At 31.3% G+C, this 18,819-nt stretch overlaps 1 protein-coding gene across 1 annotated transcript; it reads left to right on the plus strand.

Moving 5' to 3' along the window:
* Positions 1-1,184: 1,184 nt before the first annotated feature.
* LOC139494726 (uncharacterized) lies at positions 1,185-16,505 on the plus strand. Its single transcript, XM_071282936.1, has 6 exons — positions 1,185-1,454; positions 2,807-3,067; positions 11,270-11,530; positions 12,595-12,867; positions 14,610-14,945; positions 15,702-16,505. Exons 1-6 carry the CDS (start codon positions 1,283-1,285, stop codon positions 16,388-16,390), a joined length of 1,992 nt encoding a protein of 663 aa, XP_071139037.1. The 5' UTR covers positions 1,185-1,282; the 3' UTR covers positions 16,391-16,505.
* The last annotated feature ends 2,314 nt before the right edge of the window (positions 16,506-18,819 follow it).

An 18,819-nucleotide genomic window follows, 5' to 3' on the forward strand; every position in this document is an offset into this window, starting at 1 on the left:
TCGACAACTGTGAAAAAATAAGAAGGTCAAAGAAGCTAGATGATTTAATTGCATATGCATGTTTTTTCCATTTACAATCTATCATATCTGATTGTCTCTAATTCATATATTTTCCTAAACTAGAGATTTAAGAAACCACACAAACTGCTCATTTTGTCTAATTTATAAACAATTACATCGAAGTTCATAACGGCGGTCATCTCTGAACAAGAATATCTGAAACATTTAATTTTTAAGTTTTACTCTTCTTGGCACCGATGTTACAACTCCATTATCGTTTGGTGTAAACATAGTGAAACTTCTACGATATTCAGGAGCTCGCAGGTATTACTCAAGCTTTGTAGTCGTCGTAAAGTCAAAATATGCCAGGGTTTTTGTCAAGGAATATTTTATCCGATTTCTCAAAATGTTGATCGGAAAGTACCAAGACACATGAAATAAATATTAACTGTATACTTCATAACTAATACTATAACAAGATATCTTGAGTTTAAGATTCTAAGAAAATTATTTGTATATATGTATTAACTCTTATTTAGTTCTGTTGTTTCGTCTGTGAAATATATGTACAAAGCCTTGTAGGCTATATCCCAATAATTATGATATTGACCCATTAGGTCTGTTTGAGTTGCTCACCCTACTTTATTAATATGATGAAATTGCAAACATCTGTTATTCAAGTGAGATGCCTAGCTATTCATGAATTTAAGATTAACCGAACATTTTCTACGGATAATATCTCTACCTACCATGGAATAAAACAAATATACATGTTGAATTTTGACTCGCTCCATTGCTTGGTAACATGATTTGTTTCTGTTATGATGGACTTTCCCTTAATTTTAGTTCTTAAAAGAGTTTATCAATAGTTAAGACCGAATCATTCCCATTATTACATATGTTTTGAATTATTTAGGAAATATTTGCAATATCTATTCTAATTATGATGTGGAAAAAAATATATAGGGTATACATGTTCATGCGCCGTGAACTAATCAGGACATTTGCTTGCGGTTTGTTATCAATCTCCTCAATAACAAGAGCAGCTGCTGACTTGAAAAGCTGAACATAATTTTAAGAAGGAGGCTTAACGTGTGTCACGAGTAAGTTTGATAATAGTAAACACCTTATACAATTGATACATGTACAATTTTGATTCGTTGTTTTAATCATTCCAGACAAATCCATACTTACAGATTCTAGAAGGATATACACTGTGGTTGGATCAACGTTAAATCTGCAATTTAAAGACAGTAGCCTAAGTATTAGGTACAGTTCAAAAATGCATGGACATTATTCTGATGACTTCTTGAAATCTGACGGAATCAAATACGACATTATATTACGTCCAAGTATTATAGAATTAAAGATAAAAAATGTAACAACAAATAACACAGGAATATATTCGATTGATACTTGGGATCCCGCATCTACATTACAGCTAAGTATAACTAGTACGTGTTACACATTTTGTGTCAAATAAATATCTGTATAAACAGTAGATGCGAAACAAATGAATGAAAAATCAAATAGATAATTTGTAAGCAGAATGAATGACATTCCTGTTTGTCTTATATTTATCAAGGTTTGTGGGATATTATTATTGAGTAGAAGGTACACATGTACTGTGAGCAATTTATCTGGTCTTATCCAACCTATGAAATAACATTCGTCACATGTTCATTCATATAAATAGCAGCATCTACAGTTTTGAACTTCGTCTGACGTGTTTGCTTTGGACGTCATTATTCCTACATTTATTACACAAATTTCAGAAAACAACCTCATTTTATTGCTATCATTATTTAGATATGAGCAAAGATTTGACACCACATGATATGTTGTTATATGATTTAAAATGTTTAAGCAGTGGGTTTTTATCCTTTGAATTGTTTTATATGTTATTATGTTCTTGTATTGCTTCCATATTTATGAATGTACAAGGCACAGCGTGAATCTTACTCATTGTTGAAGGTTGTTAAATGTTCATTTGTTGTTGTTGTTTCATCTCATTTCGTCTCTTGCTATTGTTGTCGTATATGAAATCATACCACATCATCTTATTTTAAAGCCAGTTGAAGCCGTTTTACAAACAATCTAGAAACATAGAAAAGGCATTTCAAATGTCTATATTGTTTCAGTTCATGTTGTAGTGCAAATTTGTTAGACTTTTACGTCATTAAACTGACTTTGTAAGATACATGAACTTGTCTAATTTTGATATGATATAAAACAATTAAAACAAAATACATGTATAAGGAAATAGACAAACTGCTAATAATGAATTATTGCTGTTGTTTGTTAGTATACTGGCTACATCAGTTGACTTTGTGCATCACAGCGGATGTTGTTAATTCTACAGTAAAATATAATAAAATTTACAAAATGCACCTATACATTGTATTAGACAGTACTTATATGTAAACAATGTATACTTGTAATGATGCATATATAAATGACATACTAATTTTCATGGGTATATTATAGAGTCTCCTGCTCATACATTCTTCATTATAGATCCTTCATATATAGAACGTGTTTGCAATTTTGAAGGACTTCTACCTTGAAAATAGCGGGGTGACCATTAATTTTTATCATTTTTTTTTATAAAAAGCGTAGTTAAATCTTCATTTTGGCAAAGTTCAAAAAATCTATATTTATTTTTCTACCCCTGAACTACCTTAATACATAAAGATCATACTGCTAAAAAGCTACATCATAACAACTACATTGTATTCAACTATAAGATATTTATTATGTTTGCATATATGACATGCATGATACTATATTCTTATTTTGGTTATAGATATGTCCTGTCCATCTCGTGCAACTAAAGAAGTGTGTGCCAAAGAGGGATCATCGGCACTTCTTACTTTTATAATCGAGGACTTCATTTATCATGAACCAATCAGGGACTTTATTTATTATAATCCATTCGAAGATCCGTACCGACCATTAAGTAATTTTACACTACATGTAGACTTTTACATTTACAATGTTACCCATGAAGACGAAGGGTCTTATAGAAGTCCCTTTATTCTCGATATTATCGGGCTGCAAGTATCAAGTAAGTTTCTAAAGTATATGTCATAACAACAATACAAGTATCGATTATACAAATATATACATTATTATTTAACGCTAGTCGTCAGTTGCGTTTGACATGGATGAAATATTTGAGTACACCTACTGGATCACGAAGCATTGATAACGGTACAAAGATAAATGATTTTATTTCTCTCTATTAAACAGGGGTAAAACTGACGATGTGAGAAAAATATAAAAGTCACTTTTCTTATAAAAAAATCTTTCTCTAAGCAATTGTACGAATAGTTTGTTTAACTGAATTTCAAAATTGTAAGGTACCAGTCTTGTATTACAACTCCAGTGTCCGGTGCATGTCAAAACATGGAGGGAAACAAAATAGTCCATTTTTTCTGATTTTTTTTTTCTTGACTCAATTTTTTCTGTTTGATTATAGATTTATGCTGAATTGAAACATATATATAGATTGAAAAAAAAAATCTTGCATCTTTTTGGGGATATCAATCCAGGAAAGTGGAAGGATTTCATTTTTACTGGAAGTGGTGCGGCCTAGTAAAAACAGCAAACAGAAAGTAGAAAAAAAATGTTTTGACTTCAGGGTTACGTAACTTTTTATTCTTCGTGGCATGGCCCACCTTTTTTTCGTTCAAATCACAATTTCACATTAGTACATACATGATATGAAGATGACATTTTTTTTCTATGTAGCATTTTTTATTTTTTTATTTTCAAAGATCAGCTGTTTAGCATGTAAGCCTATGGAGCAGTCAATTACAAGACTGCAACCTGCATTGGGTAAATTGTTCATATGTTCACTGCAAGGAAGTAGCTCATGTGGACTTTTGTGTGCCCAGAATGACAAAACATCATGATTTCAGGTCTTGTAAGAGAAAAACATCATGCGATATCAAGTTACACTGAATAAACTGAAATTATGTAATAATTATGCTTTTTTATACTAGACACCATTCAAAAGTATTAATAGACATAAAGCACAACAGTTTGAGGCAAATTGAGATTTTGATGGTATTACATAAATGATTTTCAATTAAAAAGAACATAAACAGATTTTTTCCTCTATGAAATTTCCTTCTTGTGATGAGATTTCTAGTTTTGCAATTTTATTGAAAATCAGTGCAAAGTTGAAGAGACAGCTACATACAAAAGTATTTATTTTCTTTAGGGTTATTATTTTTATGACTCAATTGTTGTCATTTAGGTAGTATATGTATAAAATGAACTTTTGGTGAAAAGATTTTCACAAAATGTTCACTTTGCATGAGTCTATACTTCTTTTCCTGTCCGCGGCACTTCATGGTTAATTAAAAATTTCATATTTGGGTTAAAAAGTTGTTTGAAAAGTAGAATTTCTCTAAAACTATCCATATTGACATGGATTTTTGTGATTAGGTTTGACAAGTAATCAATGTTTTTTACCAAAAACACCAACTTGAGTATTCATTTTTTTTTTTTTTTTTTTGATTTTTATTGCAAATTTTTTATGCATTGGGGTGTCAAGTACAGTCTAAAAACCATGATATAGTAGGCATGTATAAAGACCTGTATAGTCGAAAAATGGAAAGGTATGGTATTTCTTGTGTTTAGATAGTTGTATTGTAGCATATTCTTCACTATGAAAAAGTTGTGGGTAGTTTTTCAATTTGACTTAAACAAAAGGCCCACCTGGATAGATTTCATGGAAAAAAGGGGGAGGGGTAAACTATTGAATGTGGTTCAACCAAACAGAAGGAAAACAAATAAAAAAATTAGATAAGAATACTCTTCTAGCTTCACAGTATCCAAATAAAAAGAAAACATTCATAAAGATAGACTAGAATGAAATTTACAGATCATTTAATAGACATGACTGTTTTTCAAATTTTGCCTGTTTTCAGAAAGGGGTACTGCTTTAATATTAGTGTTATTTTTCTAAATACAACTAAACAGGTCTTTTAATAGCCTTTTTATGTTCAAATATGACTACTTAATGAAACTAAGTGAATGATTTATTGTTTGAAGACATGTCATTATTGTTATAGGTACCAGTCTTGTATTACAACTCCAGTTTCCGGTGCATGTCAAAACATGGAGGGAAAGAAAATAGTCCATTTTTTTCTGAATTTTTTTCTGGACTCAATTTTTTCTGTTTGATTATAGATTTATGCTGAATAGAAACATATATATATAAATTGAAAAAAAATCTTGCATCTTTTTGGGAATATCAATCCAGGAAAGTGGAAGAATATCAATTTTACTGGAAGTGGTTCGGCCTAGTAAAACAGCAAACAGAAAGTAGAAAACAAATGTTGTGACTTCAGGGTTTCGTAACTTTTTATTCTTCGTGGCATGACCCACCTTTTTTTCGTTTAAATCACAATTTCACATTAGAACATGCATGATATGAACATGAAATTTTTTTTCTATGTAGTATTTTTTTTTTTTTTATTTTCAAAGATCGGCTGTTTAGCATCTAAGCCTAAGCAGTCAATTACAAGACTGCAACCATAATCTTTGCCGTCATGAGTATACAACATATACAGATCTCTAATTATGGGAATATCAAACTAAGTGCATAATCAATTACAATAGGTATATCTATCATTAGCAGATTAGATTTTTTAGAAATATAGTATGTTGCCTGTTTTAACAATTATAACTTAGCGTCTTCGCTGAATCTGTACCAACAGTGTAAAGATCAATTGTTCAGTGTTCATATGGACGGTTATATGTTGACAACATGTTTTCCACTATATAAGTAATTTTTCAGTAGAAACAGCATTATATTTTCTACATATAAAATTGAGAAAGGAAATGGTGAATATGTCAAAGCGACAACCACCCGACCATAGAGCAAACAACAGCCGAAGGCAACCAATGGGTCTTCAATGTAGCGAGAATTCCCGCACCCGTAGGTGTCCTTCAGCTGACCCCTAAAATATGCATAATAGTACAGTGATAATGGACGTCATACTAAACTCCGAATTATACACAAGAAACTAAAATTTAAAATCATACAAGACTAACAAAGGCCAGAGGCTCCTGACTTGGGACAGGCGCAAAATTGCGGCGGGGTTAAACATGTTTATGAGATCTCAACCCTCCCCCTATACCTCTAGCCAATGTAGAAAAGTAAAACAATAACAATACGCACATTAAAATTCAGTTCAAGAGAAGTCCGAGTCTGATGTCAAAAGATGTAACAAAAGAAAATAAATAAAATGACAATAATACATAAATAACAACAGACTACTAGCAGTTAACTGACATGCCAGCTCCAGACCTCAATTAAACTGATTGAAAGATTATGTCTTCATCATATGAATATCAGGTACAATCCCTCCCGTTAGGGGTTTAGTATCATACTATCATAAAATATATGAGAAGAACATAACCCGTGTCATGCCAACAACTGTTTTTTTAGAAATAAATGTGTTTAGTTCCGATGCAAAGACCCTATCAGTGAATCAATGTTAAAGCCAAAATATGCAATCTTTAATGACCTGACAACAGTATCGTAACTATATCCCCTTTTAATAAGTCTATTTAAAGGTTTTGTTAGTTTCTGAGGAGAATACTGACATTTTTGTGCTTTATAAAGAATATTTCCATAAAATTTTGGATGTGAAATACCTGAACGTATAAGATGTCTGCATGTTGAGTTATATTTACGAATTATTTCCTTATACCGGTGATAAAATTTAGTAAATGTTTTGACCAGTTTGTGATATCGAAAACCCTGGTGTAATAATTTTTCAGTAATACATAAATTTCTCTCGCTAAAATCTAATACATTGTTACATACACGAGCGAATCGTACAAGTTGAGATATATAAACACCATAAGATGGTGACAAGGGAACGTCACCATCTAAAAATGGATAATTAACAATAGGAAATGAAAAATCATCTCTTTTATCATAAATTTTTGTATTAAGCTTCCCGTTTATGATATAGATATCAAGATCGAGGAAAGGGCAGTGGTCATTGTTATCATTAGCTTTATTTAAAGTAAGTTCTACAGGATAAATTTCTTTAGTATACATACTGAAGTCGTCATTATTTAGAGCCAATATATCATCCAAATATCTAAAAGTATTGTTAAATTTTTGTATCAAATGTTGTTTTGATGGGTCTTTGCTAATTTTAGTCATAAATTGTAACTCATGTTAATATACATGTATTTAATCAGTGTTATTCAGGACAGTTGTCATTTTTTAGAGCGATACAATTTCAGATAGGATATTGTGTTGACTCGTCGTAGTCAAATAATATATCACCAAACTTGTTGTTTTTTATCGAAACTAAAATTGCTTCTCTCAAAACCAGTAGAATAGAGCACATCTGTAGTATTTAATAATGTTTTATGCATGTACATGTTACCTGATTGTACTAAAATCTGGTGTAGTTTTTTTTTTCTTCAGATTGATCATTTTTTAACTAGAACACATATAATCCATACACATCACATTCATCAAAATGTTCATCTGAAATGCCACTTCGAGACATACACGCATATCATTATATACCCACTGTACAGCTGGGTAAACGTTTTTCAGTGTATTTTATGGAGTATATCCAACTGTTCATATATATTTTATTTATAAAGTAGATTGTCAGATTGATCTTGAAGTTCTGCCTGCTTATGACCGTGCACTCAAAATAGAAAACGAACTAAAATCCTACCACAAATAAATAAATCATTGTGTTTTTAAGATTTATTAAACAATGTTCATATTAAACTTTGAGTTAGCGAAACTCCAAATTACAGTTCATTCCTGTAAAGCAATTGTTGTTATCACTATGGTCATCTGTTCCTTGATTTGCCAGTTATTTATGTCTCTAAAACAAATAGTCTGCGTGTACTTGTCTTAGTATGTATTAAGGAGGAGATAAACACAACATTATTATAACAAGAACATAAACATAGTGTAAGGTAAATGGTGCAAACAACTTAACATAGTAAGTAAATGGTATAACCACCATACACATAGTACGTAGATGGTATAAACAACACAACCACAGACGAACATCAAAAATATAGTAAATATATGTTAAAAACACCATATAAATACTAAGTAGATGGTATGAACAACATAATTATAAAATGTTGATGGTATAAATGTAAGTACATATGAGTACAAGATCTGCAAGGACAACAAACGCATAGTAAAAAAATGTTATGACATCATACGCATGAAAAATATATTTGAGGGAACATAAACATAGTAAGAAGTTTGTCAGGATAACACTATTACTGCATTGTACTGTAGCAGGTTTCATGATAACATAGACACAGAAAGTAGATAAATAGGAAACATTCACATTAGTAAGTTGGTGTTAAGACAGTATTAGCGATTTAAGTAGATGTAAGGTTAACATTTACACAGTAAATAGATGTATAAACAGCATAAACAAAATTAATTATAGGAATTGAGAACAATATTAGCAGTATATGTGAATGTGGTGAAAACTTTAACACATTGATTTTAGTATAGTCGAGCTGTTTCAAAGCGGTATGACACGATTTTGAAATTCCTTATATCAAAATTCTCCTCTACGATGTAAACAATAATGTGGCTTAGTTGAATTGTCTTTTTATCAATCATAATGTGAAACAACAAATTCACTGATATAAATGTATGCGTGTTGTCACTGGACGTAGTTAAATGTTCTTATGTATTTTTGTATTGGCTTTACTAGGAAATATTGCAAAATACAAAATCATAATGTATTGCTTCAAAGTTAGGATAAGACCACATAACTATAATAAGCTGGCGTGAGGAAAACACACAAAACACAAGAAGAGGTTAAGGCAGCATTAGCATTGCCACCGATTTTAGAACACCAACGACATTGTGAGTAAATAGATTTAAAGAAGACATAATCGGGATGTATAAGTACCCGGCCACGTCTACTTGTATTTTTGTCCATCTGATGAGTTAAGCCTTTTTCAACTGATTTTTATAGTTCGTTCTTATGTTGTACTGTTATACCACTGTCCCAGGTTAGGGGGAGGGTTGGGATCCCGCTAACATGTTTAACCCCGCCACATTATTTATGTATGTGCCTGTCCCAAGTCAGGAGCCTGTAATTCAGTGGTTGTCGTTTGTTTATGTGTTACATATTTGTTTTTCGTTCATTTTTTTTACAGAAATAAGGCCGTTATTTTTCTCGTTTGAATTGTTTTACATTGTCTTATCGGGGCCTATTATAGCTGACTATGCGGTATGGGCTTTGCTCATTGTTGAAGGCCGTACGGTGACCTATAGTTGTTAATGTCTGTGTCATTTTGGTCTTTTGTGGAAAGTTGTCTCATTGGCAATCATACCACATCTTCTTTTTTATATAAACAAAGTAAGGTGATGATAGGACAACATTATCATAGTAATTGAACATTAGGAACACAAACACATTGTAAGTAAATGTGTTGACAACAAGCACATAGTAAGAAGATGTGAGGAAAACATAAACTTAGTACGTAGGTGTTTAGAAATCACAATCATACACAGTAGTTGTTAGAACAACAACACTGTAGTATACTGATTGATTTAAATACAGCATAAACAGAGACAGTTAATGTGAGGACAAAACAGGCATACTAAGTAGATAAAATAACAACATAAGCCTTTTATATTGATTTAAGGACAACATAAGCATAGTGTATAGATTTAACGACAACATAAGGATAAATGTAGATTTAAAGACAACATAAGCATAGTAAGTAGATTCAAGGACAACATTAGCATAGTAACTTTAGTGAATTACAACATACATGTAATCATAGTAAGTAGATTTAAGGATAGCGTAAGCATAGTTAGTACATTTAGGCACAACCTAAGCATAGTAAGTAGATGTAAGGATAATATAAGCATAAGAAGTTAATGTAAGGACAGCATACACATGGTTAGTACATTTAAGGACAAGTTTAGCATATCAGGTAGATTTTAGGACACATACGTATAGTAAGTAGATTTATTGATACCATAAGCAAATAAGTATATGGAAATTAGTATGGCGTTCATTATCACTGAACAAGTATATATTTGTTTAAGGGCCAGCTGAAGGACGCCTCCGGGTGCGGGAATTTCTCGATAAATTGAAGACCTGTTGGTGACCTTCTGCTGTTGTTTTTCTTTGGTCGGGTTGTTTTCTCTTTGACACATTCACCATTTCCATTCTCAATTTTATTTGTAAGGACAAAATAAGCATAGCAAAAAGGACAACAATGGCATAGTAAGTAGATGTTAAGACAGCATTTGAAATATAAACATATTTTAATAAAAAAAAATAGCATAGCAACTACAGGTAAGCTGGACAACGCATATATATTTACGAGAATGTTTGGACAATATGTACATAATCAGTAGATGTGAGGACAACATTGACAAAATTAAAATAGTTAGTTGAAATGAGACTATTATTTACAGTAGATGTAATTCTAATATTAACATAGTAAGACAATTATTATCATTGTTAGTAAATGAATTGACGACGAGACATTAAAATTAGATAGCTGTACAACACAAACATAGTGAGTAGATGTTAGGACAACATAAACATTGTACGAAGATTTATGGACACATATGACATAGTCCGTAGATATTGGAACAATTCACATGTACTATTTAGATGTTAGGGGAACGTCAGCCACTGCTGGTGGAGATCTTATTCCCCGAGCCTTTAACCAGACAGCACTTCTTTGTTGACATGAGTAATCATTGATATGGGCATAACTATGAATGATCTGTTTACAAAACTTTTTGAAAATAAAGTCTTTTCTTCCTCAGGAATATATTACCGTCGATGTAGTTGGCAAAACTGTCAGAAATATTTGGTCTTCAATGCTCTTCAACTTCGTATTTTATTTGGCCTTTTATACTTCTTAGGATTTGGGCGTCACTGATGAGTCTTCTATAAACGAAACGCGAGCCGGGGGTAAATACTAAATGTTAGTCCATGATTAGTTTATACAGCTTATGAAACAAAAGTTAGGCCAACATTAATGTAATAAGAATATATTCTGACACAGTATACATCATGACCATTGAAAGTATATGTCAGGACATCATAGCCAAATTAAGTACAACTACTTCAGCTTGTATATTATACAATAATATATACAAAGAAATTACTGCTATATTTGATATTTTAGGACAACATACGGACAGTAAGTAGAACATTTAGAAGTATATTTAGGATATTATATTCGGTTTTTTTTCTCACAGAATTATGGTTCATTAATCAAACCGATCTTAAAACAATAGTAGGACAAGAAGGTGAAGCATTAGACATCATTTGTTCATCTGACCCTGACCAGTACATAACTGAGTTAACGTTAGAATCAAATGGAACAGTTAAAGCCATTGGTGATAATCAAACTGTGAGCTATTTGTTCATACCATACAGAACCGACCATCTAACAAAATATCAATGTTTGGACAGTAAACATTCGTCGATAATGATTGAAGTGGAATTAATTATACAATGTAAGTATGTAGGAGCATGACGAGATAATAACACTTAGTGATCTGACAACAATGTTAAGGAATATTGTTAGTGATAAATTCATTACCAGTGCTTATCTATTCGGAAAAAAGCTGATCATAATCGATAGTATGGACGTGTTGTTTTGGTATTAGACTAAAAATCTTTATATCACCCCTTTTTATTATAAAAGATTTCTTTCAGGAATATAAAATGAGGCTTTTTCAGCCATACTTTTCATTTAGATTTTGATTCCTCAACATTGTAAGGGTCTACGGACAAATTTCAAATTGTAATCTATACAATGTGCAAAAGTAACAATACTGATTGTTCTTATCTTTTTCTTATTCGTCTAATAACAAATCATGTCAATCGAAGAATAAAATGTATACGTCATTCCTTATGTTTACCTCAATTAAAAACGTAGAAATGAATACTATACTCTTTGTTTCATAGTGTGGTGCATCGACATCTCAATCCTAATAGCACTATAAGGACTTCATTGCTAGTAGCGTACGATATTAAGCTTAGCTAAAATATTATAAGGTTCAACAAGTAAAATCGATGCTGCAAATGTATGTACACTCAAAATCGCAAATTAGTTGACATATACGATATAACGCTATTGGTAAATTTAAAGATCAGACGATCTTTTCCAGAAATGAAATTTCAAAAAACGCAAATCATTTCAATATTTAGTTTCGTCACATTGGATTGTTCAATCGCAACGTGTCGATACCTTTCGTTACAGCTATCACATAGGCAACCATTTAGTATACGTTTGTTATCATCTTAAAATTTTGTACTCGTCTCTGTTTTAAACGACTCCTATTTGATGATTAATCTATAACGCATGACCATTATGGTTGCTGAAAAACCTAGTTAGTCATACATGTTAACCAAATAGAAATTGCTATTGTTTTTCAACTGCAGTAAAGGCAAGATGTCTGATAAAGATATGTTACAACAAAATCTTAATTCTTAAGCACTTGAATAAGTATCTATTGGATGTGTTGTATGCCATGTGTTCTTGCGTATTTCCAACATTTCTTTTTATGAATTACAGATGCTCCAGCAGTTACAATTCGTTATACGAATGGAACAATTGAATGTGATTGCGATGGAGTTCCACCAATTTATAATGTGTATCGGTTAGATCAGATATCAAAGTATGGGGGACTTGTTCGTTCAGTTAATTTGGATAATGAAACATTCGTTTTCAACACAGACCTGTTTCCATACCAACGAAATGGAAGACATATGTGTGTTGTGAGTAATGGTATACCAGATACTAATGGAAAAGAACTACAGAATAGTACGATACATGTAAATTATGAAGGTATGAATTTAATAGAAACAGGTTTTCTTTCGTCCAAAACGAAATATTTAAAAGTTTGGGATGTAAATACATTGGAAATATCAGTTAAAGTGGCTCGGGACTATTCGACTGTGCATAATTTCACGCATGAATTACAAAAGTATTTGTCGTAAATTCGATATAATTTTTTTAAATATTTTGATTGATTAGAAAGGTTAAATCATTGTAGTTATGTGACTAAAAGAATATTTTCGTTATTATCCGTATTTGTTAAAGGGTCAACATGACATTTCTTCCATTTTCACCATTTTCCCGCCAAAATTTTGGTTTGAAGGCAAAATCATTTTTTTTTTCCTTATCGGTGACCTATGTTTTTTATTGGCTCATTCTTTGAAGCTATATTCCAGCTTTTCATATTACAGTTTTGGACAAATTGTCATAGAACGTTTTTTTTTTATATTCCGATAAAAATATGTCAACACCTGTATTTTCCCTATCATTTCATTGAAAAATGGTCTCTTTTACAAACCTGTTTAAAAGTAAAATTTTTAGCTTAAATGGTCCGTGACCCCCTATTTTTTTTTCGACCAATTTGATTCATTTTCTTTAAAGAATGAAATAACCAAAAATCCGGCACTTCTGATAGAAACTTCGAATAAGCCCGAGCCACCTTAAGATCAAATAGGCATAACTGGGGGAAAATGCAACAAAGGTGAAATTTACTTCAGGGAGTTCGAACCTAAATTTCGTTTTATTTTTTTTTAATTTCCTTTACACTTTAAGTATACACACACTTTGGAGTATCCACACTCTTCTGTTATCTGTTGATAGAAATAAAATAAATGAGACAAGTGGATTTTATTTTTAGTTTATTATCAATGTAGGAGCAAATCTAGTAAATTTAGATATTTAAACAATGGTAGCGTTCAAGGATACTTTTCTCTTTAAAAAAGCTTAAATTTTCGAAACAGTTCGATAAATTAAGTTTAGCAATTATGTATATAGGTCACTTAATAACAATTTGCCTACATCAACAAGCAATTGTGTTAAAGGCAATGGCAGGGTTTGCTACAATTTAAAGAAAATGCATTTTATTTGCGACGAATATTACTCTTTTTGATGCAACATACTCGCGTCCGGTGTACACTATCTTTATTTATCAGTCAGAACTATAAATTACCTGTTTACAAAACGTTGGAATTTTCGAAGGATATTTTAATACCAGGAATAGATGAACTTAACTGTAGTTAGCAAAACCATGCGGATTTATTGGTCCTAAGTGTTCTTCAACTTAGTCCTATATTGGACCTTTTCTAGCTTGTGTTTGGTATCACAGCGTTCTAACGTGACTTTTGTACAGAAAACGCGATCTAACAATTTTAATCATTATTACTCCTATGGGTAAATATTTGTTTGCAGTTTGTAAGGTTTACATTATTCTAAATTTCAATTAACATGATTAAAGTGACGAAACATCAAGTGTTTCATATTTTATCTACTTACAGTTACCCAAATATCCGTTTTTTGTAGGTAATTATATATATTTCTAAACGTATGTATTGGTTTTATATATTTATAAAAAATAACAATACACTCATTCAATTGCTGTAGAGTTGTCTCGAAGCATAAACAAACAAAACAAATGATTCAAAATTAATGAATTGCACAAATATTATGAAATAAAGTTATTAAATGAAACGATTTGCATATATACAAACATAAAATCATAGATTTAAACATATTTTAGTATTTTTTATTATAAGGACCACCTGTATTTGCAAAAGAAAACAGATATGTCAAGATTGGAAAAGTGAGGAAGTCATCGATGACAATGTCATTTCTTGTCTACAGTTGTCCTGATGTTGAAGAAATATTCCTTCAAAAGTTAGGACGCATGCGTGGTAAAAAAAGAAAAATGAAAAACTATGTTTTGAAATCTACATTGTTATACAATGATTTGGACAACACAACTGGAGTTCCTGGTTATAATATTTTAATTGAAAGTGACGAATTAGACATAGAGGACTTTCAAGCTTATATTACTACAGTAACAAATCGTTTGGGTGCCAGCGATTATTATTTTGAAATTATAAAGAAAGGTAAGAAGAAAATAAATTTCAGTACTATGGAACTATTTGAGCTAATGATTATGTGTTTCTAGTTCAAATTTCGTTTACACAAGACAAAATATTGTTTACTCATACTCTTTCTAATTCTGACCACTATTGATTTTTTAGCTGCAGCCATCCGGACCTTGTTTTCCTTTGGAGAATAAAGAATAAATTTTTCACTTCATTTTTAGCGTATGTTGTGTTTGTCGAAAATTGCGGATTCATTTATCGTCCTGGATACCATGTTTTTAGGATCAACGAAACATCATTTTCGTCGATAGTTGAAATTGAGGCTTCAGTAAGCTATACAAGCATAGAAAACATCTGTACTTCGTTGAATTTCACAAAATAACAACAAAACCAACTGAAATTGATCTCCCATGAAAACACACGAATCCACAGACCGATTTTTCATTGCATATTTTGAACATAACGGATGTTCTCGGAAAATCAGAAATTGTTTTTGATTTTGATTTTATTTATCTTAAATCCTTTCTACAATTTGTATATTGTTATACTACTGATAAACAAAAAAATAAAATTCATAGACATTTGATCACGTTAGATGAGAAACTATGTACTGTAAATTAAGCCATCATTTGATGAGATTCATATTTTTTTACTGATGATCATGTCATTGTCTTATAATATGACAAAAATGCATGAATGGGAAATTTTTGTACGTATGACATAAACTAGCTCTCTTCTGATACCATCTCAATGTTAAAATTTTATCAATTTCAGAGGACCGTGAAATAGATCAGAGAGAGAAGAAATACGTTTTCACAATTTGCATTATAGCTGCGGTTCTATTCGGTTCGATTATTATTCATGTCGGATTATGTGTACATCGTGCAAAGATTAGGGTTCCAATACATTCCAATATGAATGAGGACCGCACTTATCATACCTATGATGAAATTGGGACAATTTCGTACGGTGCTGTCAGTAACATACGTCCGTCAGAAACACAAGACAATCAAGGTCAGAACCTGACGCAGCAACACGCAGTGACATTTTCAAATACAGCTTATATGCAAACAACTGACAATGATCCAAATGCATTGGATGCTGACTTTCCCAATGATAATTTACAACAACATGGGGTAACTGGCGTGCAAGAGCAACATATGTCTTTATCTACAAATGAAACGAACAGTATAGACGATAGAGAACAATCAAGTGACCAAAAGAGTCAAACTAGCAATGACTCTGATAGTGAATCATCACAGACTGTTATGGTAGGCATTGTTGGTGATGGATATGAAAACCCTTATCAGACTGTATTACTAGATCGTCCGGAGAGTCATCAGTACACTCATATCACAATAGAAAGAAACACCAGTATAGTATCTGCTGACTCAGATTGTGAAATGCAATTACTTGAACATAGTTTGACAAAGGAAGCGGGTTACATCAATCTGCAATTCTAATTTTCGTCGAAATGGGAATACGAATTTCAGGTATTTAGTTTCGCCAGTTAGGAAAGATATGCATGCAATTAGATAGTTAAATATGTAAATAATTGGACGAATCGCTGATATAGTATGATTTAGTATGTACTGTTTTTTTTTAAGTTTATTATCATACATTATGCGATTAAGAAAAGAAGAATGTCTTTGTTCAAATGTTTATCTTCTTTTTATCGTTACAGTTTTTGTCTCTCAACTGTTAAAACCATTCAGTCGCTAACTTGTAAAGTTTGTGTTTCTTTTCTTGAAAAACAACTCGAAGTTAAATAACGTCATGTGAATAAATGAAAACTGTCCTGCAGTAAAATATTGAATTCGTTGATTTTATGTGGCAAAGTTTAGTGAGTACATTATAAAAATTGAATATTTACAAAAACAAACAGTGACAGTCATTTTACTTATAATTAAAAATAATATTCAGCAGTTTCTCTTTGGCCCATGGAAAATAATTCCTTTGACTTGCTTGATTATTGTTTACATAATGCTAAATGAATAAATCTATTCCCTAGTTAAAGCAAGGACACATTTTGTTATGTTGGATGTGGAGTGAGGACGAATTAGAAATATATAATTTGTAACAATTAGCTAAGATTGAATATAACAGTATTGATACGTTAATGTTTGTGTCGTTGCCATAACTTATGAATCATGTGAATGTTGATGGAAAAGTAATAAAAAGTTAAATTGTTTAAGTAAGGACAAAGATACTGTTATCATTTTTATATTACATTTCTTTTGGGATTTGGTCAGGTTTTTTTTAAAGAATAGATTTTAGTTAAATAGTTTTCAAATAAACTATATATTGTATTATTTCATGTTGATATCAATCATATAAATTTTGTGAATCCATTTTTTATTTATCTGTCTTAAAGTTGTTTTCTTGATTGACACGGTTAAACAGTATGATATGCACGGAAAGAAACAGAGTTCCTATATATAACACATTAACGTGCTCAATATATTTGGATATAGTATTGCAATACATTTGATTACGCTCAAACTATTATTTAGACATTTTGTACAATATTGCTTAAGCTTGAGTGCTATTCCCTGTTTTTCCTTGTTTGCTGTCGACAATCAAAACCTTCATCAACCTTTTTGTAAATATTGTATACATATAAAATGTTGTTAATGAACTTTAGCGTAAAATAAAATAGCATTGCTTTACTTGTTTGTTTTATATTAGTCATTTGTTTCGTTATTATGATACTTAAAATCTAACATGACAGTTTCCGTTCCCTTTAGGTAGGTTCTCCAAACTCTTCAATAGAGGAAGTTTTTATTCAACATGTGTATTGTTTAATTTTATTCAGACACAAGTGTGTCCGCGATATCGCTATTAGACTATTAGGTCATTATAACCTTCGATAATTTGTCATTGTGTTTTAAATATTTGACACTGATTCAACAAAAAAAAAAATCAAACCAGATATTAGTTCTCTTTAATCCTTTTCTGGAAAGTCAAACCACTCTGTGTTTTTTTTTTCTTATTTCAAATAACAAATGGTACCATATGAACAAATTCACGCAATAACTGAAAGCGTAAACAAATTACTGGAACATGAAAATTTGCTGAAACATGGCTAGACATTGAACCATGGAACAGACTACCTTGTGACCTTCAAGAGAGTTGTTCGAATAGTATTCAACATGCAGAAATAAATGCCCAACATTAGTCATAATTATGTTTTTTATTATGTCTTGCCGTTTACTATCATCACTATTGTCAGTAAAAATTACTTTAAATTCAATGTCACAACATGTAGCTGTCCTACCAATAGAATTGAACAGATGACTGTTGTTTTTAGCTGATGTTTATTTCTGTACTTTGTAAAATATTTATGTTAGTGTGGTCGCAGTGATCAACTCCTTAGAAAAGAAAGCATCAAAACACTCAATACAACTTTTTGTAACGTTTTGCAACATAATTATCATTTCTCTTTAGCTACTTTTTATGTTATAATGATACACTCATGTTACAAGTAAATTTGAAGTTACCCACTGTTCAAACGTTTAATCGCGCTGCGTTTGGTGAACCTTCTCGTGCCAGGAGCCTGTTGTTTGGTGATTGTTGTTTGTTGATGTGCTTCCTCGTTTTTCGTTTTTCAATATCTAAAAAAAAGATTAGACCGTCAGATATCTCGTTTCAACTGTTTTACATTGGTAATTTGTTGACTCATTATGTACTGCTGTTCGATGTGAGCCAATGTGATTTGTTGAAGACCGTATCTTGGCCTATACATGATAACCTCTTACACATTATGACTTGGAAGGAGAGTGGTCTCATTGAAAATCATATAACATCTTCTTATTGCTATACAAGACAGTGTAGCATATTATTTTGAAAGAATACAATGTATTCTAAACTTTGTGTTTCCTTCAAAAAAACA

This window comes from Mytilus edulis, chromosome 11 (assembly GCF_963676685.1).
Source record: "Mytilus edulis chromosome 11, xbMytEdul2.2, whole genome shotgun sequence".
NCBI lineage: Eukaryota > Metazoa > Mollusca > Bivalvia > Mytilida > Mytilidae > Mytilus > Mytilus edulis.

Bases quoted from the DNA above. Each gene is read 5' to 3' on its own strand.
- LOC139494726 (XM_071282936.1), top strand. From the start codon at position 1,283: ATGCATGGACATTATTCTGATGACTTCTTGAAATCTGACGGAATCAAA. The intron at 1,455-2,806 runs GTACGTGTTACA...TTTTGGTTATAG, and splicing joins ATTACAGCTAAGTATAACTA to ATATGTCCTGTCCATCTCGT. The intron at 3,068-11,269 runs GTAAGTTTCTAA...TTTTTCTCACAG, and splicing joins TATCGGGCTGCAAGTATCAA to AATTATGGTTCATTAATCAA.